This window comes from Trichoplusia ni, chromosome 10, assembly GCF_003590095.1.
Source record: "Trichoplusia ni isolate ovarian cell line Hi5 chromosome 10, tn1, whole genome shotgun sequence".
Lineage (NCBI taxonomy): Eukaryota > Metazoa > Arthropoda > Insecta > Lepidoptera > Noctuidae > Trichoplusia > Trichoplusia ni.
The window spans coordinates 8609539-8636910 of record NC_039487.1 but is presented as its reverse complement, the minus strand read 5'-3'; the positions used below and the strand labels follow the sequence as shown (position 1 = coordinate 8636910).

The window sequence follows — 27372 nt, the reverse complement described above, 5'->3', positions numbered from 1 at the left end:
TGAATATACATAAATACACAATATATAAACAACACACGTATATATACATAGTATTTATCTGTGTGTGTTATATATGCATATGAGAACAGATATCGCCACAAGGTCGCCTGGCAGTAGGGCTTCGATTGAAACTGGGACATGCTGGCTTGCTGGCACGCCATACCGTGGTTGTCGATCGTTGTGTTGTTACGTTTTTATGGAAATTACACCCAAAAAAAGAAAGCAAACAGTGATAACTATTCGTAATCTATTTTTAAATATGCCAGGGTAGAATTGACACGGTAAAAAAGTATATACTTAAATATATTATTAAATAGTGCTTTAGGCTTGATATATCCATTACTATTGATAAAAAGAAAAAAAATGTGTTGCCATTCGTTGGTTGAATTTTTAAACAGCATTTAATTAAAATTGCACGATAAACAACCATAATATTGGTACTTCAGTAAAAGGTTTTTAATTATTATGTAATATCAATTAATACGCTGCGTTAAATTATTGTACGTATATTAATTTAAAGTAGCAATTCATTAAACAATAACGTCCCTTTCGTACAAGCTATTAATGCAAACCTTCTTGGGTACAACCTGATGCAATACTAGAGTTAAATGAAGGACATTATACTTATGCATGTATGTAGCATGTTGCACTCTACAACATATTACCTAGGTACCTAAGAAGCTTTGTATTATTTCCCTGTTAATAATGATCTTAATCTATACTTACTAATATATAAAGCTGAGTTTGTTTGTTTGTTTAAACGCGCTAATCTCAGGAACTAGTAATTCAAATTGCAAAATTATATTCATGTCAATAGAGCATTCATCGAGGAAGGTTTTAGGCTATATAATATCGCGCTGCGACTAATAGGAGCGAAGATACAATGGAAAATGTGGAAAAAACGTCGAAAATTATAACCACGTGGACGAAGTCGCGAGCAACAGCTAGTAAGATTATAAGAGTGTATAAATGCACAACTGCCGGGCATAGGCCTTAGGAACGGTTTCAGCATTGATCAAAACGCTAGCTCACTGTTTCAGATTCCAATATTTAGAATACAGGTTTTTTCAGGCTAATTTTCTTTCACCATTAGTCAGTGGTGTCTTAGTATAATTACGAATGTACAAATAACTTTACAAAAACTCATTTTGATACGTCGACGTCGGGATCGAACCTGCGCATCGTGCATAAAAATCCATACATAGAACCGCAAGGCCACCACGACATTATTTCATTTCCTAGTTAAAACGACCTTTAATTACATATAAAACCTCCTTGTAAATGGCTCTAAGAAATCGTGAGGGAAGCAGATTACGCATGTTTGTACTTAGAACAATGATAGTCGGCTGTCTTGTGACATTGAAGGCGTAAGTTGTGTTATTTGAGAGCCGAATTTAGATTTGTTACGTAATTTATAACATCTGCTTTTAAAGTTCTATCGTAGTACTGCGGGAGACGTTTAATGGTGTGTAATTAATTAACCTTATTTAATATATTACTTGTTGATATAATAAGGAATATTTAAAGCAAGAAGAATAATTAAAAAAAAATTGATTGCCCCTGTAACGATTATTTAAATAACTGAAAATATTGTTTCAATTGATCGTATTAGTGATGTTATTTTAAATATCTTGGCTTCGAAATAATGTCCATCAAATCACTCAGTCAACTTGGTTTCTCGTGGTCCACTGCTAAGAATATACCATCCCCGTATGTAACCACAACACCCACCACCAAAATATATCGGCAAAATATATCGAAATAATGTATGAAAGAAAATAGATATTAAGGTCAAGTTCTAATCCAGTCAATCCAGAAACTAAGTGGCTGTACCAGCTTCATATTACTAGTAAATAAATAACAAGAGTCGTTTACAACAAATAAATCGGTGAAACTGTTGTCCTTAGTAAGAATATCGTTACGATATTGGTATACGAACAACGTTTTTGTCCAAATTATGCTGTACCTAATAATTATTATTAGGTACAGCAGGACACATTAAAAAAAATGTTCTCTAGAGATTTTTTGTTCTTAAAAAGTTGAAGTTGTAAACTCTGTGTTAGGTCAATGTAATGTAGGAAAGAGAAATATCTACACTTCAGTTGGTGAGATACTTAAAAAAATGTAAAATGTAAAGGTTAACAAGCTTGGTGTTTATTTTTCATCTAAAAACTGACTTTTAAAATAAAACTGGATTTAAAGTCAATGTTAAACAACGATAATAATTGCCAGGAATATACTGTATCAGTCGTAACATATTTCGTATAGTTTAAGTTTTAGTTAAGATAGTTATTCAAAAAGGTAACTTTTTAAGCAACTAAAAATGACGACAAAGGCGTTAAGCACCAATTAATTTAAAAATACGTGTACGAACACTCAATTGTCTTTTATAAATTATATTTTCTCTTATAAAAGGATGTTCGATAGTAGGTACTTGTATGAGTCCATGATAAGACCGGTCGTTGTACTTTGGCATTGAAATGTTTAATTCTACAGACACATATTTATCTCGTTTTGTTATGAATATGTATGTCATATGTTAAGAAGTATTTTGAAGTTAAAACCTTGATTCCAACACGTTTTTATTTTAACTGGGTATATTATTTAAGTAACATTATTTCTTCACGGTTTAATTAAAAATTGATTATGTATTGAAAATATGAATCGCTAAATAAACTATAAATATTAGATTATACATTTGAATTGGATCAGTATGGTATTGTACAATTATATGCGTAACGTTACCTACGTTACATACTAAGCCTATTGTATTTCTAGAAATAGCTTTTTTGCTAATGATTAGGTAATTCGTAAAACATAACAATTCTCTTAATATAAAATGGGCACAAACAGCATTCATATTTCTGTAAGTAATCAGCAGAAAATTAATATAGAAAATACATACTATAATGTAGATTATCTTATCTCATAATTTAACAATAAACATTATACATATACGTACTTATCTATTTCTCGCCAGTTCTCGTGGATGTTTGTCTAGCCAGGTTCTTAAAAACAAATAGATAATATTATACTTTACTTGATCTTAACATTTCATCACGCATTTGCATAGTTTACGTAGGCAAGAAGGTTAAATATGTCTCTATGAGCCTAGATATACCACTGTCATTTATGTTAGATGAAAGATAAATTATTCAGACGTCTGTCTCAGCTAGGTAAACGAGAATGTAGGTAGCTATGCAGAAGTTATATCTACGTCATGCAACATATTCTTGCATTCACGGCTCCTCTACAAGTTGTCTGCAACTTATTCAAAACGTTTGTATTGGTACAACTTTGATAGTACTATGTTATGTGTAGACGATAGAAAGTTGATTTGTTATTATTCTTGTCTCTGTCAAAATGCAAGTCTCTTTCACACACCTGATTTGGGCGGGGTCGACTGCAGCAATGGCTGTTTACATGTGCTGCCATCTTGGGGCAAACTCTGATCAACTGTCGTGAATAGGACGAAGTGAAGCTTACTAAAGGCAATGTAGTTCCGCTACTCGCAACTAGATGGCGGTGTTAACTGAAAATTGTTTATAATAAACAATATATTTTTTTGAATAACTTAACAAATTTAATTAAAGAAACTAGATAACATTAATTAGTTGAATTATTTATAATCTGAGGCATTAATGTAAAATCTTCTTTGTTACAGGTGTTAGTGGAATACGATGGTGTAGATTGGCAACGTCGCGAGTGGGTGGCAGTTTATTCACGACGGACGTTTCGTGTTTTTTTAGTGGAACGAACTCTTGTTTGGGCACCTAGAAATTACGAAGGAAAAGACATCAAATGGCCCGCTTTGGTAAATATTATTTTACTCAGTTTTAGTACTTACTTACTAGATGGCGCTAGTAGTGTGTATTTAACACAAGCAAACTATTTTAAGAAAGATACAATTTTTAAATAAGTTTATCCTGTACATAATGATTAAAATTCGAAACGTACAGAAAGAAGATTATGTCAGATAAAATAATATGCGCATGTAAACAAAAGCAGAATAAAACCAGCGGTAAACTAATTGCAAAACATAATAAAACTACTTACACAAATATTATAACGCCTGTCATAATAACGCTAGAATGAGCAATACCTACTTGTATGTATTTTCACCATATACCTACTCATTCCATTGAATTTTTAGAGTAACTTGATTCTAAGGGTCGATGTAGCATGGGTAAGGTTAGGTACATCGTATATTTTATCCGCACGTGTCCTGTACGACCTCTGTGCGTCAGATTTACACGCGCCCTCTTTACGAATGGCGGTCACGTATTGTATATGACTGAGGTCAACATTGATTCGAAAACTGAACCCTTGAAAGGATTTACATAAAACTTGAGTCCTTTAAAATTGATGTAAATTAATTTGCTTGCGATAAGTGTAAATGGTTCTTGAATTTTTATGTGGGCCGTAAAATTAATTGTGTTGGCACTTGTTTTCAATGAACTTTAAAGATAACTTTTAAATATTGTGGCAGAAATATGATAAATAACGAAATTTCTTTGTTGACTATCATTCTTCGAGTCGATGCAAACCTACTAATAGGTTTAGGCCTCTTATTACCAAGAGACAGATATCTTAATATATCTTCATTAATTAGGTTGTAAAGTTTACTACCTTAAGTGGTTCAATTAGTTTAAGTGGATCTCTTACTGGCCACTTTCTTTGTCTGAAAACAACGCCATCTAGTAGCAAGTAGAAAGTTTACAAATCTTAATTAGAACAGTAAATTGGACCACCGGACGGTGTTTTTGAGATAAGTAATAAAAACGCTAATTCAACTTTATAAAGCTTATGCAAATACTTGTTTAATGTGAGCAAAATTATTATTATAACCAATTTCAAGAGAGATTTAAGAATATCTCACTTAAAAGAAATGAGAACTTATACAAATTCTAGCTTAATATTCTTTATTTCCATGTCTTTAGCGACCAGTCCCAATTTTATATTTTAGTTTATAACATTTTACCATGTTAGAATTACATTGTGGCATTGGTTTCGTGCTAAAATAGGAGATTTAGGATAACAGGTTTAGTTATTCTAGCTGTTGACTAATAATGTTTATTTCCCTAGACATTCATGCCGTTGGCAGCTGACCTGACGCTGCAGGCCGACGCGCAGCCTGTCGAGTACCTCCACGACAGGCACCTGGAGTTCTTGGACAACACTAACCTTCTTCCTTATCAGGTAAGATTTAAGAATATAATCGATTATTCGCCAACAGGAAAATGCGCATTTAAATCATCTATCATCATATCTTATGGATTAATTTTGCTTCTTTAACCAAATACCCATAATTGTGACATAAAAGGCAAGAAAAAGTTACTTTTTACTTAAAATTAAATCGAAGAAATACTTAATTTTGAATTTATTGCTAATGAGAATTATAAAATAACTATAGGATATGCTTATTTATGAATAATTCCTATACGGGGAATCATGGGATTTCCCCACACCCTCGGATTGATTCACCCTTTACCACGATATTCCTCTAAAACCTCTGCCACCCGAATGCAGAGCAAAAGCTTATCTTTCCTCTTTCATTTTCGTTTCTATTTGTAACATGAAAGCAAATAAAAACGTGCCGTCCTTACGTTGGTTTGAACTGTAATGGATAGCAAAGAGGTTAAAAAATCTTCGTACTCTTTCAGTATTCCGTTTTGAAATTCCTATGGATATCAAGAATTTCTATTTCACCCATGTGACTATTTTTCGTGCAAACCAGACCATAGATGAAGGTACAGCGTTTTCTATTTTGAAATTCAGATTTCTCGAGAATATCTGTAGGCTTCTATCTTTACTTCGTGTTAAAAACGCCTAAAGCTAACAAAAACGGTTTAAGCGACGTGTCAGCAACGGTCATCTCGACTCAAGTTAATTTAGGTATATTCAGCTATATACTATTCTTTTTATATATCTACATATTTATTCCACACATAACTAATACTCGCATAAAAGGAGCGAATATAAATAACGCAAAGTATTTATTCATGGCGACGAACGATTCGCAACCACGTTCTACCGGTAGTTCTAGTCTCACGTGACAGGTGGCGCTACGGGTCATTGTTCTCAGTTACACCAACACCAGGCATTCAGAATACATTATTGAGCATGCGGGCGCATTTCCTCACGTATCTACAACTGCATAAGCTTCAAATCGTTCACTGTAAATAGTTAATTGTGCGGGTCAGATAATTATGAGCGATAATTTCTGCAGGATATTTTTTACTGCGTTTACATTGTTGCTGTGTTTATAATTAAAATAATTTTAATAGGTCGCAGTAACTGTAAAAAAAACATTAAGTTTGTATGATGCTTACTATTTGTTCACAAAACCTTTGCTACTTAAAATATAACCTATCCAGTAGAACTTCATGCTGTACCACGTGGAAATAAACATGATGCCGCTTCTGGACAACAGATGGCACGAAACGTACGAAACATTTGGTAAAAAGGAAAATCCCGTTTTAAAATATACTTGTTTAACTTGAGGTTTTATGTTTCCATTGCAGGATGTAATTAAAGTACACTATGTATCAACAAAAATATTTTTAGATTGCCTAGAAATAGATCACATATTTCTTTTATAAAAAATACACCAATTCAATCGTTGCAATGATGTTACAAACATGCCTTCCCAAAAAAAACAAATACACACGTAAATATTGGCTGTCATGTTGCCAACACAAACAAAGGATTGCGTAGGCTTTTGACAACTTTTTCATTTCACTTTGTTTATTGACTTCAGTTAAACACAACAAAAGTCCTTGTGAACAAAATTACTTCGCGTATACCAATCTTTTACAAAAACAAACCTTAAATCCATTGTTGAATAAAAATGAGAACGTTGTTTTCTGACTTTGTGAGGTAAATGGAAGCTGAATAGATAATTGCCTTTGCCTAACGGTTGGCCCTAGGACGACATATTAGTAAAAAATGGACAGAAGCTCTTTGTACAGGCAGGTAACACTTTACGAGGCCCATTATCTTGGTTTAAAAAAAAACCGCAAAACATTACTTTTTATCTGTCGCGTTGTGTAAGCTGACGTTTTCTTTTTTCAAAACATCGTTTCCTTTTTTTGTTAAGGGGTGTAACTTCTGTGGTTGTATTTATTAAGAGATGTGACGTCATTTTAGAAGTTCATTAAAGCATTAGAAAATTAATAATATGCTTAATAGTATTTTAAATCTCGTATAATAAACATGTACGAGTATTAATAACAGCTCTATTACTGAGCAGGTTGTTGGTCAAGTTAAATGAACCTAGCATGACGTTATTAACTGCAGGAATATTACTATTATGTAAGGACACGGCCGCGTGATATGCGGGCCATTCATTATACAATAAAAGAATGTTAAGGTGATATAAGTATTATACATTTATGTATGTTTACTTATCTTGCCTTTTAAGGTCAGTTTACTACAACTTGTGTCATATCAATGCTTTTACTCATTCATCGAATTGTACAAATAAAGTTTGGAAGATATTTTAAATAAAAAATGTAGTCTCTGTAATTTCATCATCATTTTAGCCTTTTCCCAACCGTATTAAAAGTCACTTAAGTAAATCGATAATAGATGGCGTTACTGGTATGCTAATGTCAAATATCACTAAACCAATAAGTCCATTATTTAAATTTGAAACAATAGATTAACAACAACGTCGTTATCTAAAAAGAAGATCGAACACAACATAAAAAAGACAAATCTGTGCACGAGAATCCCATTTTTTCTGCGTTTTGGAACATTAAAATAAAGAATCGTTGTAGTATATTCAGGCTCAGAATGTAGGTGGCCTCCCCTACCCTTTCTGTTAACAAAGGGTTTATACGTTACAGCAAAAAGGACAAAAGTTTTTTTTTCGGTTTTTCTTTTACATAAAAAATGTATTAAAATGTAAATGGCTGAGCTTGCATTTCTTTTTGCAAAGCTGTAATGCTAATCAAGTTAATGAGAATAGACTACTCTGTTAATAAAAATGTTACATTACATACATTCATTTTAAAACATAATTGGTACCCTACAAGTTCCGTGTCGTTAGCATGATTAATTTTTAAATCTAATTAATAACGTTGTTTACTATAACAGCACAAACATTATAAAGTTGTTTATAAGCTTTAATCACTTTATTCCTTATTTTTAATTTATAAATAGTCTCTTTTTTATCTACAAAACATGTCAAATCGCCCTTGACATTCAGGGTTGTTTCGTTTTCCGAGAAAAATACGAGAGTTAGACAGCTCACAAACGGCACTTCGCAAGAAATTTTCTTGATTACATTATTTTTCGTTTTTAATGTCATCGCATATTTTGCCTGAGGATTTGCTTGCGAGGTTTTATGATGTAAGGAAAATATAAAAGGAACATTTTATTAGGTATTTATATTTACCTGTGTTGGACAAATATTCCGTAATTACTGTTTGTTAGAGGAAAACGTTACTGCGTGGCAACAAACGAGGTAAATTGACGCAATGTTTACACTTGAATTGATCGAACATTGTATAAATAGCATTAATACAAAATCGCATTAGTACAGCTGAAAAAGAACATATCAAAGCGGAGCTTATTAGTTTAAGAGATGAAAGAGGGATGGTAAAAGCAAAACGCATAACCGACCCAATTTCCAGTGAGACGATACGAGTGTTTATCCAAACTTGCGCGCTTCGGCGGAGTGGGGAGATCAAGGACGATGTCTGCCAAACATGGGGCGGGTTTCCCCGGGCGACGGGCGAGGGGAGCGCCGGGTGGCATGGCAGTGAGCTGCGGAGGTGATCTGGCGAGGGGCGCGGTATGTTTTGATCCTCGCCACCCGCTTTATTGATTTTCCGCGCTCGCTCCGCCCGCGCCTCCCCTTTATTACATACATATTCTGAGCCAGGTGGATGGTGGTATTGCCGACTGTCGTGCTATTTTTGGTTAGCCCGGCCGCCTCGCACCCGTGGCAACGTCATGATTGATCGGCTGCTGCCCGCAAAAACCGCAGCTTTTTTTTGCTCTTTATTTGTCGTAAAATCATATAAGTCAGTCAAATTGTTTAGAGCCTGTAAACCTCGTTTAATGGGCACTAGTTCTTTAAATTCTAAGATCCTTGTCGAAAACAAAGTTATTGAAACATATTATTATATTCATTTGAAAAACTGTATAACAAGTTATTGTTTTATAATTTGTGTTCCTATGATAAACAATATCAAATTTGAGTAACAAAGTCGTTACTATGAGATTAAGAACGTAATTTCTCTTTATTATGTAAAGTACAACATACAAACGCTCCGACAGCCTTAAGTGGAATATTATTACAAAAAGGTTGTTCATTAATGTTAAATTTCCTTTCAGTGCCAGCGAGTCGTGCTCGATCTTAAGTTATTTTTTCCTCTCTTTGACATTCTAGCCAGTATAAAATTTAATTTAATTGAGAAAGAGTGCCTTTCCTTATTTAATTTGTACTAATTACGCAAAATAATTCATTTGCTTACTTAACACAAGAAGAATAGAATGGGAACTGGGAAAATAAGTAGAGTACATTACTATAACGAATTGCTGCTACAAACGAAAAAGTTTTCCACTTTGGAGTTAGTTCTCTTTGTTCGAGTAAGATATCATAAAGGAGGTTTTAACTAGGGTTGATATTATCTATGGCATTCGAGATAAAATACTTGTTTGCTGAGTTTTATTAGTGAATCGAGTCGAGAACAATGGGTATTATGTGAGTTATGGTCGGGGTGGTCAATTATGACGACAGGATGGGTCTATGTGTAAACATTTCCTACCAAGTGTCTATTACATTGTTGCAATACCACCACCACACTACCTCCTATCAAATGAAGTGAGTTCTATAAATAAGCCTGCTGTTTTTGTTTATAAGAAACCGGAATTCCTAGTAATTACCAAAAAATAAAAATTATGTAAATATAATTAGCTATAAAAGTTACATAAAACCTCAAATTACCTGCAGGTGTATAATCTCATAAATATTTTCGTGAACAACTGTATAAGTCGGCTACTTGGGCGTCATGCCATAAAAATATGTAATTAAATAACAAAAACTTGTCGGAAAGTATTTATAATTAAACAACTCGATTAACCAACCGGCAATGAAACTTTATCGCGAGTTTCTTAACTTTGTCGTCGTCAGCATGCACGCAACCCAACTCAGAAACTGTTCCCGCAAAATTTAAACGAGTAAAGTTTGTTTCAGTTAGCTTACTCAACTGTCCAGTTTGCCCCAACCTCCCCCGCCTGAACGGGTGGCCGGGGAGTAACGCTGATATAGGCGTGTGTTAGACACGAGACAATGTTACTTTGATCGTGCTCCTATTTTATGAAGGATATCAAACCCCAAGAACCAGCGAGAAAGTTTCTTTGTTGCTAATTCTATTGAGAGAAAATATGATACCGAATTGTCGGGATTGGCTTTGTTCTTTGTGTTTCTACTACGCTGGTATTCATTTAACATGGCCCGTTGTTTAATATTCATGATAAGATTAAATTCACTAGTTTACAAAATAGAGTAATATTTGGCCCACCTTTGTCGGTGTTTTGTTGTGTAGTTCAGGATTTGAATAATTAATTCTAGGCGCTATTGTTGTAGGTTGTAAAGCTGAAAATATTTTGTATTGAATACATTATTTTGTCTAGGCTTTGACTGTTTTAGGGCTAAGCGATTAATTTGTCAAGCTTCAGTCTAGTCGTTGGTTTGAAAAGGTTTTGCAGAAATAATGTAATGTCGTACACTCTTGACGGAGTACTGAATAACAAAAGCACAATTTATATTCGGGAACGTTTGTATTACCGTGTTCCGGGGAACGCCGCCAGACATTTCATCTCGTCTGATGGATACAATATGAGTGCATTGTCTAGGGAGTTAAAACCTACCGTTTATGACCGCTTTGGTTACTTGCTAGAGTTCGCAATAAAGCCACTTGTGAGCCTCAGGTGGATTTTTGTACGTTTGTTTTTATCAACTTTTATTGCGAGCGCTGTTTGACTGTGTTTTTAGTTTCATTCACAATAACGTAACGTGCTTTGTTTGAACAAATGTGTATTGTACATTTATTTCTATAATTGTACACTAAAGGTATCCGTTTACTTAGAATATGATACATAGTAAATTGTGTTTGAATTCTACGACCGTAATGTGACTCTATACTACCTAGATCGTCGGAGATAGCTTATTGTGGATAGGAGTACCGTTGCACTTCATATTAAGTTCGAACGTTGCCTAACGCCTCTGGGGGCTTTCTACCACCACTTAATCGAGGACTAAAGAGGATTGCGGAAGCGTGGAAGCGCATACGGGGCATAAGACTCATCCTCTTTCAAATCTCTCTTTCACACCTACACGTCTTTACAAGAGTGATGTTTCGCCCTCCAAGTACTAATTCAGCTTTACATTCTCCAAATAAATTCCATCAGATCTTTAGAGGTGTTATTCTGCACCTGTTATCAGCGTTGGTATCAAAGTGGGGAGCGAGTTGAGCGCTGCGAGGAAATTGAATGAGTCGCGGGAGACACGAATGTGTGCCAGACCTAGGCGTAATGACTTCCTGGTAGCGACACTACGCCAATAGCATTACGAAACGAACCTTATTTTTTATAGGATAAAGGTGCTTTTTGTGGCTGTTGAGTGTATATCTCGGAACCCGCTTCTACAGCTATGGTACCCGTACTCGGTAAACTTACATAACAAATACCGTTTAGAATTATGTTTATTACCTGTAAGCTGTTAGTGTCGGAATGAGTAAACTATGATTGTTATTCCGCAGTACTAAGTAAAGAGGATTTTTTTTATACTTTAGAGTTTAGAATTGTTGATTTAATTGGAAAATACCCTTCAATCTGCATCTGTGTCTTAAGAAGAAACATTTTACGAAGTTATGGAAATTTTGTTTGAAAGCTTAACGATTTATGGAACTTGAAAAATAACTCCATATTAGTTAAAATATAAAAGATATTGTCAGCAACCGAAATGCAATATCATAAACCAAGGACCTTCATAATTCGTCAGTGACCAAACAGACAGAGCTAAGAATATTAATATTCATCACTTTCTCAAACAAAACGAGCGTAATCCGTTCCCTGATCCCGGGGCCACGGCTCCATATTAATCACGACGTAATCTCACCAAATAGGGCGACCCGAGCAAAATAAACAGTAATGGCTGCAGGCAGTGTTGCGTAACCGAGACCGCGGTACTGCTGAGTCACCGGCCGCGAGAGCCGCCACGCAATGCCCGCCACTCGCCAGTGCGTGACTCCGACACCTCGGATTACGATTACTACGAACTACAAACTTACTTATAGTATCGGAAAATGATTTGACCGTGAAAAGGGCTTCATTGTTCCACCCGCTTCATCCGTAACGCGCTCGCATTCGTTCCACAATATAAGCTTACCGAACATGTTTCTGCTTTGAATTACATTTGCAAACCTCACAATCTCAATAACGTCACCTTGAATAGTTTATGTTATTTACGACTGTATTATATACATTTATAATTGTATAGCTCTATTGTGTTTGTTGAGTTTCTTGTTGAAAATTGTTGTGCCCACATAAATACTTTCAAGTAAGCTGTCCACACAAACGCCGGTGACCCTGAATGGTCCAATAGCGTTAGTTAGCGAACAGGCGGATACAGTAGGTCTACATGTAGATATAACCGCCGTGTGTAGGGGGAGGGGAAAGGCGGAAAGGGGGGGGCGGGTTCAACGCACCGGATACGTCTGTCGCCGGGCACTAGCTTGTATGCAACACACTGAAACAGGTGTGCGTTTTGTGTCAATGTGTGTGTTGTAACATTGACATAAATACTGGTGCAATCGTGTGCACGTTTAACTCTAGCGTACACACAGCTGCGCGTGTGTGCGTGTATGTAGATTGTGTGTGTACGGTGAATTATTACTGCACTTAACACAATATACGTGGGCAAGTATACTAATGTTGATTTGTGGAGGTGTACCATAATGTGGGGCATAATGTTTACATGTGATACGAGGTCGTAAAGGCAACTATCGATGTACTGCATTAATTAATATATAAATACAGATTTATGTTCTTTAGAGCGGTATGTGTGCTACCAGCATGTATGATGCTAATGAAACCACTTGGTACATAGGCCACAGTTACATAAACACGTACATATGTACTAAATAGGCGTTAAATTATGTTGAAACCGTAATAGCTCAACTCGAATTGGAATTACAGTACGGATTGATTTACATTTCTAGTTCAGTGATTTATTACGATTAGACGCAAGTTTTTATTCTATTACATCAGGTTTATCATTTTAATGTCTTTAGGTATGTGTTAGCTATTAACATTATCCTTATGCCTAGTATTCATGCGAAAATGTTGCGTTTATAAGTGATTGCAAGTAACGGGGTCAAGAAAACCGTGTATGTATACGTGCTGTTTTCTAGGCCTAATAGTTGTTTTTTGATTAATCTGCAGCTACTTGTATTCTGGTCTGAAATAAAGTGGGTCCTTTGGAAAGAACATCAAGAGTATTAAGTTGTTGGGTCGTTGAAATATGTAGAGGTGCACCCCTTTGTTTGACGCGCACGTGTGTAAGAGCGTGTTAAAGCTCAGGGGTGCAGTCACATCGATTAATGCAGCCTTTTTTAGGGTATATTGTGTACAACCACCAACAAAAGAACATATATCTCACATATACAAGTTACAACGAAATGCAATAGGATAAGATTGGGACTTGGTAAAAAAGAGCTGAATAGGTATCTACGAAAAATACTGCCTTCCAGTATTGGAGTATTCGCTGTCAATTTTGATCTCTGGTAAATTTGACCTTTGGAAATCGTTCAGAAGGTATGAATGATCGAAGCTGAAAATACTCATTTTGTAAACAATAATAAAAAGTCGATGCAGTTCATATAATAATAAATATATCTATAATTTTACCCTTGAACGCTTCACAATGGTTTTAAATACTTAATCTGGTAAAAAGCAATTTACCTACATCCTTAAAATAAAGATCGAGTGATATAACCTTCTTACGGAAAATTGTACCAAAACCTTTGAGAAAAATTTCCTCCCTAAACAAATACTCATGTAATTTCATTTCTAACAGGAATGGGACGCTCATCAAATAGGTCCAGAAGGATGCCTAGAGTCTTCGGTCCTCTCCGCCATATCAGCGGAGTCAGCGGAATGGAGGACCGTACAGGACGGGCAGAGGATCCTCACCACCACGCCTTCGGTGCTGGGGGGGTGCCGCGCCCAGGTGTACCGCTCAGCTGGGGCCACGCAGTGGTACACGGCTGTCATCGTTGGTGTCAATGAACATACTGGAGTAAGTGTCCTACCTTTTTAACAAGCCTCGTTTGTTCGTTGAAGTTTTCTGGCTTGAACGTATTCAAATATTTTTTCTTATTTGCGCCGAAGCATAGGTTGACTGCAGACCACTTAAAAATTTTAACTGTTTTTCTTATTCTATCTAGCTATTTCGAAAATGGAACCGCGTTTAGGTTTAATCTGGAATTGAAAATATTATGTTTGTTGGATTTACGACACTCTCGCGAAGAGGCGATCATTGGGAGATACTAAAGTTTGGACTTCTTGAAATAGGAGAAATGGACAATTTGCTGAAAGTCGAAAAGAATAAATTATATTGCTAAGTTGCAAGAATCCAGAATCAATTTGTGTTAGTTCGAAAAGTTGCAGTTCTTTAGAATCTGCAGATTTGAGAGTTTTCTTATCACATTACTTTGCTTGAGATATATAGCTAAGTAAAAAAAGCTTTTCTGGTAGTGGAATTTAATTACAACATGAGAGACGAAAGGCCGTGACGAATTATAACGATTTTATACATGACAAATGTCTTTGTTCTACTTACAAAGTTAGAAGGTAAAACAAATTCAATATTCAACTCAGTATGAAATTAGATCTATTTTTACAAAGAGCCATTTGAATAAAGTCCTGGAACCAAATAAGTCTGCCTCCATTAAAGTACTTATAAAGATGTTACTGAATTATGGTAATAAATATGGACTAATAACGTCTAGGAAAACAGTAAATTGTTGTGACCTTGTAACGTACATAAAGTAAGAAGTCTTAATTAGAAACGTTTTGCTGTGACTTAGGTACCTTACAATGAATGTAAAAAGGTTATAACAATGTAGGTTCATTTATGATGAAGTGACAAAAATAGATCTTAAAATTTTCCTTGATCTTAAAATGACTTAATAGCCTTTGTGAAATAAAATTTACTTTATATTATTGGTACCCATTGTATTTTTAACTGGAGAACCAATTTATACAGAACCAATAAACGAATTCTCGGTACCAATAACGCTAAGTGATCGTCTACCATCATCGTTGTAAAATTAACAAAGAAATTCAAATAAAGTTGTCCTAAAAGGATTTTAGGCCAATTTCCGTAACATTCGCCGAGTCGTTCGAAATTATCTCTTTGGAACAGGATATTAAACAAAACCCATTTAGATAATACGTTTTGTGAATGTTATTATCGCGGCTTGTTGCCTTAGCTAACAATAGGAACTCCAAGACGAGAGATACTTCAAATAATTGTGTACAGGTGAGTATAGCAAGTAACTGTACAAGAATTCTACAAGATAATTCCAAAGCGGGAAGTTCTGGATAGAACCAGTTTGGTTTATTGAACGCGCAGGCATCCGACAACGACGTTCAATTTATAAGGGCGCTCATAAGTATCGAAACAACTTGAACAGCGTGTTCGTTACTCGATCAACATATGGAAACCTGTTCTGTAGAACGCCGTGTACCACCATAAAAGTGTGTATGGAATCCTGAACTTTCCACATGCTTCCAATTATAATGCCTCCGTGTTGGCCGTACCGGGCGCTCGTTGCGAGCGTTGTAACCTGTTAAACACTTATTGATGGGTTAGTTAGTGTTTCCACGGAATCTATGAATACGATCGCGCCATTGGATACATTACCCCCGTAGCATTCTGTTCACGTATAAAAAGATAGTAAAACACCGCACTCAATTATGTCGACGGTGTCCGCGAGGTACGTTGATGGAGATTTAATTGAATTCTGTGATCGATGTGTCATGCGTAGGAGGATGTACGAAATTGATTGCGGCCTATTAACTGGTCTCTAATGCCCGTGTTCTAGTGCTGTTTCCGACGGTAAAGCTTAGTAAGATAAAGTTGTGTGTTATATAGCAGTATACATCTCATGAGAGAAAAACGATGAAATGTAGCGAAGAAAGGAAATTGTTACTTTTCATCTCGACTTGAGCGATGGCTCCCTTGAGTAATGGAATTAGTACATGTAAAGGTACTTCAAGTTTGACGTACGAGAGCGATGCTGCGTAGTTTAATATTAATATGATTCAAATTCCATGCCCGTATAATACTTGGAAAGCCAACATTGTTTGTACATTGTTTCGCCGGTTGCCGGATCAAGGCCGGCTTACGATAATAACTAGGATTTAACAATGGCTTACCTCGTTATGTAACATTCATTTTCATTACTAACAAAGGTTTTGTACGAATGCGAAATATAATGGAATGATGGAACGACCATGAGCTTTCTTTGGTCCTGTTCCGTCACAATTGTGATTTGAACAGTACATAGAACGGGGTGTAAGAAACAAAAGAAAATTAACAATTGTCACCCAAGCCAGCTATTTAAGAACTTTGAAATTATTTTTATGTTTCATTTGTATATATTTTTAGCATTCCTGTGTTTTACGATCGTTATACAAATAAAATCCTGTGATTATAAATTCTTGACAAAACTGTTCAGAATTTCGTCAGAAAATCGAATTCCATTTGAATTTAATTAGATCCTTACCGAAGAAATTTGTATTCAAAAAGGCATTTACAAGGCTGTAGCAATTTTCTAAATTTTAAATTACGTTTTCCTGTTTTTTTTACTTTATTTATTTTACTATTTTCTTAATTTCTTTGACTTTTTTTTCCATCATTTTTTTAGTATTTGAAAGTTTACCTCTTTTTCATTTAACTCCTTTCTAAGTATTGCCATTCACATCATCGGAAGCATTTATTACAGCAACGATCGTTCGTAATTATTTACAAGAGGAAGTTATAACCTGCGTGTTCTATCTTAATGCTTATTAATTTATTACACAGTAATTACTTTTAATAGGATTTATATTGCCGTCAGTTCGTTGCTATCCAATACATCATATAATTGGGTACCGTGAAATCAGCTTGTTTTATGGACTCCTCTTAATCGAAATTAATCTGCTACATATTTGGGGATTCATTACACATGGGTATGTATACGTCTGTTGGTGATTCCGTGGCGTGGGTGTTGGCCTGGGGCGCGCTCTTCCCCCCATCCAACCCTTCGCTAACTTCTCTAAACAAACTTTGTTGTTTTGCGATATTGAAACACTTTATTGTTTTTCTTTCATCTCCCCTCTTTTGAGGACGTCGATGTCAACGTTTCTTGTATTGTACGTATAGTGCTGCGTTCCTGTTTGGATTGCTTGTTAAATATTGTAGTTTCTAGTTTGTTTACTTGTCTCGTTTAGGATTTAGTTTTCGAATTTCAGGGTTTAATTGTTTTCTATCACTTAGTGTTTCTCTCCCGTTAGCTGTTTATTTTGTAATTCCTTGTTTCTGTTTTACTGTGTACTGTGTATTTACCCTTTGTGTAGGAGAGTAACTAAACATTCTAGAGACACCTATTAAGGCTGTGAAACTTAACAGATCCAGTCTAAGTATAAGCATAAAACCTGACGACTCCCATCTCGGGTAGGTGATAGCGAACTGACAACTACAATTATTACAATAACTCATCAAACTCCGCAGTCGCTGTCTGAGTTTTGGAGTACTCCAATCTATCTCGAACTTTGCTAAGTAATTACAGTTAAAAAGTTGAGACGTTAAACAAATTTATACTGCGAATTAGCGAGTGGAAAACTTCGTTTGTACTTTGCGAGGTTCGTATTACTGGAGTCCGAAACGTCGAAGTTTTGAGTAACCCCCTCATTCGCCCCCTTTCCTGATTTCCGAAGTAACTTTCTTAAAGTTTCGTCTTTGTTTCTTGGAAGTTTGTGTTCAACTTTGTCTGTCGCTTGTCGACATGCTTACTGACAACTCTGTATGTTTTATATCGATAACTTTGAGCTCATGCACTACATTTTTTTTACATCCTTCTATATTACTTCTAATATATCCTGCAAATGATGAATTTAAAACGAAGTTTGGTACACGTCTTGTTTGTGTAGAATAATTTTACTCGTAACCCCTGTGTGAAATGAATTTGTGTAGAACATTCCGCACGAATGTTTACGTCAGATTTTGATTAAACTTGCTGTAAGCAAAGTCAATAGGCGTCTGTATATTTTAGGTTATATTCGCTTATAACACCTGTACCGTGTCGACGAGCGACATAAAACAGAAACGTATTTGTTTACGCCATCTTCCTCCGGAGCGCTCGGGCGTGAGAAAGTTTAGATGGGAATTTAGGGAATCTTGTTTGCTTACGAATATAAAACACCTGCCAAACTCCGGTGTTTTACTTTCAATGAAATTTGTTATTCTTATACTCTGACTATTCTTGTTTGTAAGATGGAATTTATTAATAGTATCGACGAAAGAGCTAAGCAAAATATTTACGAAACCTTTTGGGCTTCGTGTAGGCTGATTTATATTTCTAAATGGATTCTCTTACATTTTGATGAATTATTTGTATCAAATTACGTTCGACTTCCAAGAAATATCAGAGTATGAATTTTAAACTAGATGGCGCTAGTCGTAGCCTCATAAGCGATGCGTTGTTGAACGTTGGAATCGTGATGTGTTCTAACGGTATAAGATCATCATCGGTAATCGCATTAACATATCTGGTTCTGTAAACAAGCCGAGGATCCGGTTACTGAGCGTTACGAAAAATATGTATAATCTAAAATGAAGTGGTTGGATGTTAATACTTTTTATGTTGTTCTCAGGAGCTGACTGTAACCGACGATACAGTTCTAGAGGAGCACAGCGAAGATCCGTCGCTCGTGCAAATGAGGCTACTCGGTGACGGAGGTAAATGCCAGCACGTTACATATCACACAACTGACACAACACACTCCATTGAATCCAAAGTAATCAAGCAATGGACGCCGAACAATGCAAACCTGTGCCCGCTTTGTCGCATTACAATTTACGCACCATTATTGTGGTGCACGATTAAAAGGATCGTCATGATTGATTACGATAACATTTATGTGGGTATATGGAAACAATGGGCTCTGGTTACATAACCTACACGCTGCAGTAAACAATCTTCGGCCGGCCATCTGCGGAACAATAGCCGGGTTTCACCACGCACAGTTATGATTTATGCCTGATGTATTTTTAAATAGATATCGCTCAACACAGATTATTGTAAGGTTAAAACTAATGACTCTTATCTACTAACCCGTATGAGACAATGTAAACAAAAGTTGAAACTAGTGACCTTTGGTGGTGTAAATAAGGTCTAAAATCAATTAATGATTGTTAACTTATAATTTTACATTGAATAAAAGATTCGTTAGTTAAGATGAAGATCCCCGTAGATTGTCTTAGACGTTGTATAGTACACAGACAAGTTTGTACAGACAATAGACACAGCCCGGGGCCATGTAGAGTATGAAAGCGAAGATATCTTTTGTAAATTGATCCTTTGTTTCGATAGCAACCGAGTAATAGTAGTGCATTATTATATTGTGCAACCGTGTGTGCCGTCGGTTATATTGCAATGAGGACATGGAATGGAAGTTGTAAATACTTTTACATGCATAATTGGATTGAAACCTTAGTAATTGACGTTGCAATATGTTGAAAAAGAAAATGCGCTTACATGTTACATTATAACTATCGCAACGGAAGGGGAAATGTTTAATAGTATTACAGTGCTACCAACATTTACATAAATACGTTATGAATTACCATGCATGAAAAATATGTTGAGTTCTAAGAATATTAAAGGAAAAAATGTAAATATTTAGCTAGTAAACTATTCTTGATAGCATAATACAATAAAGAAGACTCCTAAGAGCCACTTAATAAAACCTTGTTGACGTAATATTTTTTTTCCAGTTATCGAATCAATTATGAAAGGCGAAGTGGTGGGAGTAATGCCAAGACGATCTCGCTCCAACCTTCAAGTAAGTTCTAGCTAATAATCTGTCTTGAATATTTAATTAAGTTAGAGCGCCGAGCTCCCCCTGTATAAAGGAAAATTATCCTGTTCGAGAGGCGATGTTTCTCGAAACTAACTGTATTACATAGATACGTGAACACATTAGTTGTTACTTGCTACGGTTGCTACCCTTTAGCTTAATTGAGTTTCACAAAATTGTCTTGTGTTGTTTTACTGTTTGATTTTGATATTAGGGGATATGACGAACGTGTTTTTGAAGTAACTTGAACTCAACTGCGTATTGTTACGAGACATAAAGGTAGAAAAGGTACATAGGTACGGGGTCAGGATTAAATATGGTAAAGTATAGTCAAAGCCAAAGTTAGAATAACATGCGAATCACGGTTGGAAAAAAGTGACATTCCATTGAGAACTGAATACTAAACACAACGGTTACTAGTACTGTTCATTTCTTAAAAGTGAAGAATCAACGAGCCTACTTGGAACCTTGTAAAATGCAAATCACTTATGTATATTCAAGTAGCGTTTGTCTGTCTATCCGTCGGTTATTTTGGTGTGCAGTCGCGACAGGTCCCGACGGGTGACGCATTCGGCTTTATACTGAAGTCAGAAGCAGTCTCAACTCGCACCGGTTCGACTAAATATGGTGTTAATGACTAACTGGTCTAACGATGTTGGTTGTGTTCGTCTGTTGTGTAATATCTAACAGAGATCATTGGAGTGTGTTCATGTGAAGATTTTTGATAGAGCAGATGTTTAGAGCAAATATATCCAGGTCACAAGTTGATAATCCGACTCTTGTACTTTAGCCACATCTGTCCATGTAGTCTGACAATCATACAATCTAAACTTTATCGATTTCCTGCCTTCGCGATTGTTCCACATAAGTGTACTAAACATTTATGACATAACCATCTTGTAGTACCGAATAATGTTTCGGCGCAAGTTCCGTCTCGATCCCAACTAAACGATGGAGTTTCCGTACCACTGAACGCATTTGAATATTGGAATAGAAACAGACGTATACCCAACCGCACAATATGATCACAATTTTACACTAGCAACTTTAGCTGAAAGCAATAAGGTTGTAATTTGAAATTCGTTGTTAGAATTAACGTGGTTTAGAGTACTAAGAGTCGGTTTAGTTCTAGTATAGTTTTAATGTTAATCGGAGGATGTTTGAGTAGGACAGGAGCGGAATACTCCTTTTGAATATTAAATACATTTTGTTAGCTTTAAAATTATTCGCGAAATTCTCGTTAAGAACACAGTATGCTACAACAATAATGCAATTAGTTCACAGACTGTAAACATGGCAACTTAGTTTCGAAAAAGTTTTTACTCAAAAATCTCAGAATAATCGGTATATGTGTAAAATGCCGGCTGAATAAGGACCGTCCTTTGTAAAGTGAGTTAAACATAATGGACAAAAAGTTATACAATTTTTCTCTTGTCAAATATAGAGCCACTTTGCCAGTACCATCTACTCTGTTATTAAATCTACTTTTTCTGACGTTATCTATATTAAAATCTACCTCATATGTTAAAGCAACAAAGAAGGCATTAAACATTTTGAACCAACGAGTTTGTATGTTAATCTGCCAACGTATTAAAAGGTCTTAACATGACATGTATAAAGGTTACGTAGAATTACATTTTATCCTTTAATTTTCTACGCAATGTTCAAGGTTTATTCTCTAGAAGGTCTTGACTTTCGCGAAGGACGAGTCTTATACTTTTCTTAGGTGCTTAGAAAGGATCTTGAATAACTAATTACATGGTTCACCTTCAGAAATTATTGTGTCAGAGTACGGGATGGCGGACTCCAATCAAGTGAAATAATGTCATTATTTTTACATGAACTCCTCCATTATAATTTATCTGAAGCGCGTATTTAGTTAAGAAATAAAGAAAATGTATTAAACACACACACATTAATGTGCTTTTAGCGATAAGACCGCCATTGTACCTACCCTAACATTGTATGTATTAAGAATCACTGCTGTAATTCCATGGTGTACAATAAAGAATATTCTAATCTAATCTAATCTAATCTAAACATTTTGATCAGCAGTCTAATTTGGAAATTAAAAATCACTCTATGATAATGTTTCAAGTTGTTTTCGATATTTATGAACTTAGCAGGATATATAAAGTAAAAAAGAAAATGTACACAATATGAAGACAAAGAAACCCAACGGTTTATCACTGCTTGACTCCTGGATTGAAATTGAACATCCTGACCTTAGAACAAGAGCTCACAGACAACAATCGCTTTGAATATAAGATGTTTCTAGAAAGCTTTTCGAGACTTGTAGAACAGGTCTACCTAAAATGGTCGTATTATTACACCCACGCATAACTTTCCCATCCCTTTGAACTCATAAAGACATTTGAATAATGCCTACCTGATATCGTATACCAGTTCTCAGTAATGTTCAAATGAGTCAAGCAGTTTTTACCTCGATTACTAACTTTTATTAATATACAGTCCCACGAAGACCTTAAATCAATATTTCGAATCGAACTCCATTGTCAAACGGAATTATTCGGAATCGAAATCTAATTGAGAAAAGGAAATGGAAGCATTTTATTAAACGGTAATACAGTCGTCCGAATTCGTGTCACCGTCCATAAAACATATTTCTTTGAAAGCCAGGAGGCAATGAGAGAGATTTAGTGGTGCATTGTATATGGATGTCACGTACAGCCGTGCAATGCCCGATAGTGCTCATCTCGTATGCGACCAATACACTCGGCTATAATTCTCATCTGGCCATGTTTGCCGCACCAATCTGACGACGCGCTCATCGTTAATCAAAATACTGGACTTTGAATGTACCATTGAACGAGTTTCCTATGTTAATCAATCTCGTAAACCAAACTAGGATAAACCTTGAATATTCCGCAGAGCGCTGCGCTAACATTGTTTAGCAACGTCCGCTGCACTACTTTCCAGGTACAAAAATATAAAAAAGACATTTGGAAGCTCTTGTAGTTTGTGATGTGAATAATTCACATCGCATCCACTCCACCCGACAACAAAGCGTTCAAAACAATCCCACATTTGCATACCCCACGCGAACCTAGTTTGACATTCATAAAGGTGCAATTTATGCTCAATTAGTGCAAATCTTGCTCCTCTTACCTCTAATTTTAATTCGGCCCAAAATTCAGCATGACGTGAATCCTGCAAATAACACGATTAAGCCGAACATTGCGCACCGATTTGACAAAGGGGGAGCGAGCAATTCTCTTCGTAGCAATTTGTCTGGTTCAGTGACCCTTTTCGGAGACATGAGTATTCTCCCGGCTCGAAACCCATAAACAATTCATCTTGGGAAACCTACGCGTTGCGATAGGACCTCAAAACAGGGGTATTATGAATGCTCTTAGTCTATCGATTCAAAAAGTACATTCAAACAAATCATCTCCACTTTTCCCTCTAGCTGTGCCGTAATAGCACCGTCTCTTTCCGCACGTGAGCGGAATGCTAAACTGTAATCCTAACTCGAGTTGTTTCTGCACGTTTCCCGGGAATAGCAAAAGGGACTTTGAAAAGTGCACTTTTAGAGTGTTTTTAGATTGCATGCGACAAGTTGGCGTGCAGGTGTTCCGTGATCGTGAAACAGCTATTACTGAGCTTCTTTTTCTATTGACTTTTCGGAATTGAACGGTCAAGAAACATCTGGAATGAGTTTTTGTCTAGCGCTAGCTCCACTTCCAATGAAGATTCTAATCGAAAGTTGGCGCCGCTGGCGCCATTCGCATCGTACAGGTTATTTACAACTCGTTTTAAGCTTTCCTAATGACCGGTGTATTTGGTGTGGGAAATCCGGTTAGTCATGATGTTACCGTCTTCAGTTAATTTGTATATTAAATTGGATTGACGTAACTGTTCTGGCAACGCTTACACTGCTCTATTTTAAAATTTTAACATTAGTCATAGGTTAAGCTAATTACTTGATGTGTTTTGAAATAATTAATTGGAATGATATTATTTAGTTTTGTTTCAATCAATAAAGGTCGATTTATTAACGGTCAGATAATAAATGTCAAAAGTAATAACAGCTGTATTTTATAGGTGTATAGACATCTTTAAATATTCAAACCATTAAAATGGTCTAAAATTAATGTTCAGTTACAAATTGATTGATATAGCTATTCATATTAAATTATTTAGAGGCAATTAAAAAGTTTCCTAATCAAGTTTCCAAAATACATCCGAACATTAAACAACAACTATGTTAGTTGTGAACGAAGATACACATTACATAGACGTAAGGAAGTTTTGCATTCGCAACTAACAATTCAGAGAAACCATTTCAAGTTGGAGAGTTGCCAAGAACTCCACACCTCCTGGTCAAGTCGAATAAATTATCATTTGAGACTGAGTGTTGATAAACATGAACTGGTGAAATGAAAATTTAATGTTCAAATATAAATAGCGATTTTGTTTATAGGCAGTTTGTCTAAATAATCTAGAACGAATTATTTCTGGGAATATTCCAATTGAGAGCTACTCATCAACTTTCTGAAGAGAGTTAAATTAAAAAAAGAAATGATTACCAGTATAAACAACGCTGACTCAGTAATAACGCAATTAAAGGGACTTAAAAACAAGCTTCTTAATCGGACGTTAAGACCTCTTTGCATTCGAAAAGGTTTATTGAAAGCAGAGCGTGGCATGCAAATTGAATTGCGCAAGCTATGCCGTATCAGTATCAGGTTTGTTGCAGAAAACGTAGGGCCCTTGGTGCTTAAGCATTGTGCCCGTGTACTCGACTCGACGCCGCGTAAATCGATTCCAACTTTTCCTATTACCGACCGACGGTATACGTACCTGTTTTTGCAATACATATTCATTGTCTCCAATTGTAACAGGTGTGATTCCTTAATAAAATTCCTCGTATTTATTTAACCTTTCAATATTGAATGTAGATGAGAATTGGATTTCAAGTCTTTTGTACTCAAAGTTCAAACGTCTGAAGCTTTCTTTAAATGTGTTCGAGATTTCTCAGAAATTACTCAGACATTGTGAGCTTCGTCTTTCAATTTATTGGCTCACTTACAATTTACTTAGAGCCTCTATTTACACAGACTTAATATTCAACAAATAATGTTCTATTTCGAATCTTGCCTTATATAATTTGCTGATATCACTAAAACTACGTAGTAGTATATTCGAACATTGATGGAAGTAATAACAGAACTTTGACAAGCAAGATTTAGTTTCTATTCAGTATTAGTCCTAAAAAAATGATAAACATTTCAAAGATATAAAAATGGGATTGTTCCATCATGATGCCTTTGTTACTTCTCATAAAAAGAAGAAAACACTTGAATAGAGTTTTTGTATGTAAATATATACCGTAAGTGTCGAATAAATAAAGTTCGTCGATGCGACCGGGTCACCAGTGACATTGTAACGAGGATTAATGATACACATTTGCAATTTATTCCTTTATAGTCATATTTGTTTTGTAGACGTCCGTAAAGCGTGGCCCATTTAGCTTTCATTGTGTTTAATGGTTGTTCTAAACCGCGTTTGTACTTCCAATCAATTTGTTTGACGGATCAAGGCCAAAACGTAGAATTTCACTTCTATTATTTCGCATTGGTCAACGTTTTTGATCTTGGGTCTTTGCCAAAATGTTCACTAAAATCATGTTCTTAGGAACGAACAGTTTAACCTGAGGGTTGGAATATCCCAGCGTGTTTTATTTTAGGACCCTCTGAGGGGTTATGTATTACTAGCGATATTTTTGGACAATAACAATGATGTTCCTCGAAAACTTGCCTTGTGTAGGTGGTTTTAGGAATAAAGTTAGATGAAAAAATCAGAGATACGCATATATTTCCATGATTGTATATTATCTAATATTATTCCAATCCGAATTTTCTATTTTAAGTTCTTTGGACCCTCCTTTCCTCCCTTCCACGTGATGCGAAAATTTCGTACTCAACAATTTTAATTTGAATGCTAATATTAGCTGAGCCTCTACAATATTCAATGTGCTCACGTTTGGCTTTATTACATTATTTTTACAGAAAATGAATAAAAAATCAAATTTAAGCAATTTTGTTAGTTCTATAAGCTTATTCTCTAAATATCTTTCGCTAATATTTATCTGATACTTTGCCAAAATAAAATCATATTCTAGTAAATCTTTTAATACGTTCCCGTTCCACAATATTTAGGAAAATATTGTTTACGTATCAGCTTATTGTTTTAGTAAGATTGATGATGCTTTATTCTTGTATTTCTAAACAAATCTAATACAGCTATGTTATCATTTATCATGTTCTTGAAAGTGGCGTATCAGCATTATTTTTAGACGTATCAGAATCAATTATCAGTACCATGTAATGTAGCACAGTCACAACTTTCGTCGGCACCAACTAAACAAAGCTTTTAGAACATAGAACAGACGTCAATATTGTTACCGTATCTAGTAACGAGTTGTTGATTCATTTAGAATAACAAGAGGGAGAGTATCTCGTGAAACTGTAATCGGTAAAGTTTGTAACAACATCGGCCGACTTTCCACCTCCATCGCCGGAGTTAGTTAATGTGAGTTCCCGCGGCGTGCAGCGGATACGGATATCGATCGCGACAAGTGCGGGACGCCGGGATTCGTCTGGCAGTCCCGGGTAACCGAACACCCTCGCCCCACCCTACTCGGCTCCCGTCAAAAGGGTCTGTATTAACGTGCCACTCACTACTTTGTTCTTGTTTTGTTTGAAGGTTAATATTCATTTTGACCTGAATGGTGGCGTTCCTTGTTCAAACGCGGAATTAGAATTTGTTTTGATGAAACTTACGGCAGAAGGGCGTTCATTAGTGCTTATGATGTTATATTATAATAGGTTGGAACTGAATAAGTTGACCTGAATTATGATTTTACCGATCATATAATCTAAATTTACTTTCTATTACTTTCTAGACAGACTAGAAATCGGAGATAAACCGCCTGTGATTGCCTACGTAATAGATAAGCCAGTATTAATAAATATTGCGTAATTGAACTCGAAAGATATCTCGCTTATCACCTGTCGATGTGCTCCGTTGGTTATTGCATCAAGATAAGTGTATCGCAAATCTGTATCAGTAAAAAGATGACCTTGCCTGTGCGGAAGGCGCAATGTGTGTGAAGTATAATTAATTATGCAAGCCCGTGTCTGTCGGCCGGGCCGGTCCGGGCGACAGGGGCCCGCGGGCGGCGCGCGGCGCTGCGGGGGCGCCCCC

The 27372-nt window shown here is 35.8% G+C and overlaps 1 protein-coding gene across 1 annotated transcript in view; it reads left to right on the top strand.

Moving 5' to 3' along the window:
• Positions 1 to 27372, top strand: part of LOC113498243 (lysine-specific demethylase 3A-like) — a 155968-nt gene that overhangs the window by 34703 nt on the left and 93893 nt on the right. The window contains exons 2-6 of the mRNA XM_026878185.1: positions 3665 to 3814; positions 5086 to 5199; positions 14093 to 14314; positions 18937 to 19021; positions 20060 to 20127. Of these exons, the coding sequence (XP_026733986.1) occupies positions 3665 to 3814; positions 5086 to 5199; positions 14093 to 14314; positions 18937 to 19021; positions 20060 to 20127 (639 nt within the window). The remainder of the gene's footprint in view (positions 1 to 3664; positions 3815 to 5085; positions 5200 to 14092; positions 14315 to 18936; positions 19022 to 20059; positions 20128 to 27372) is intronic.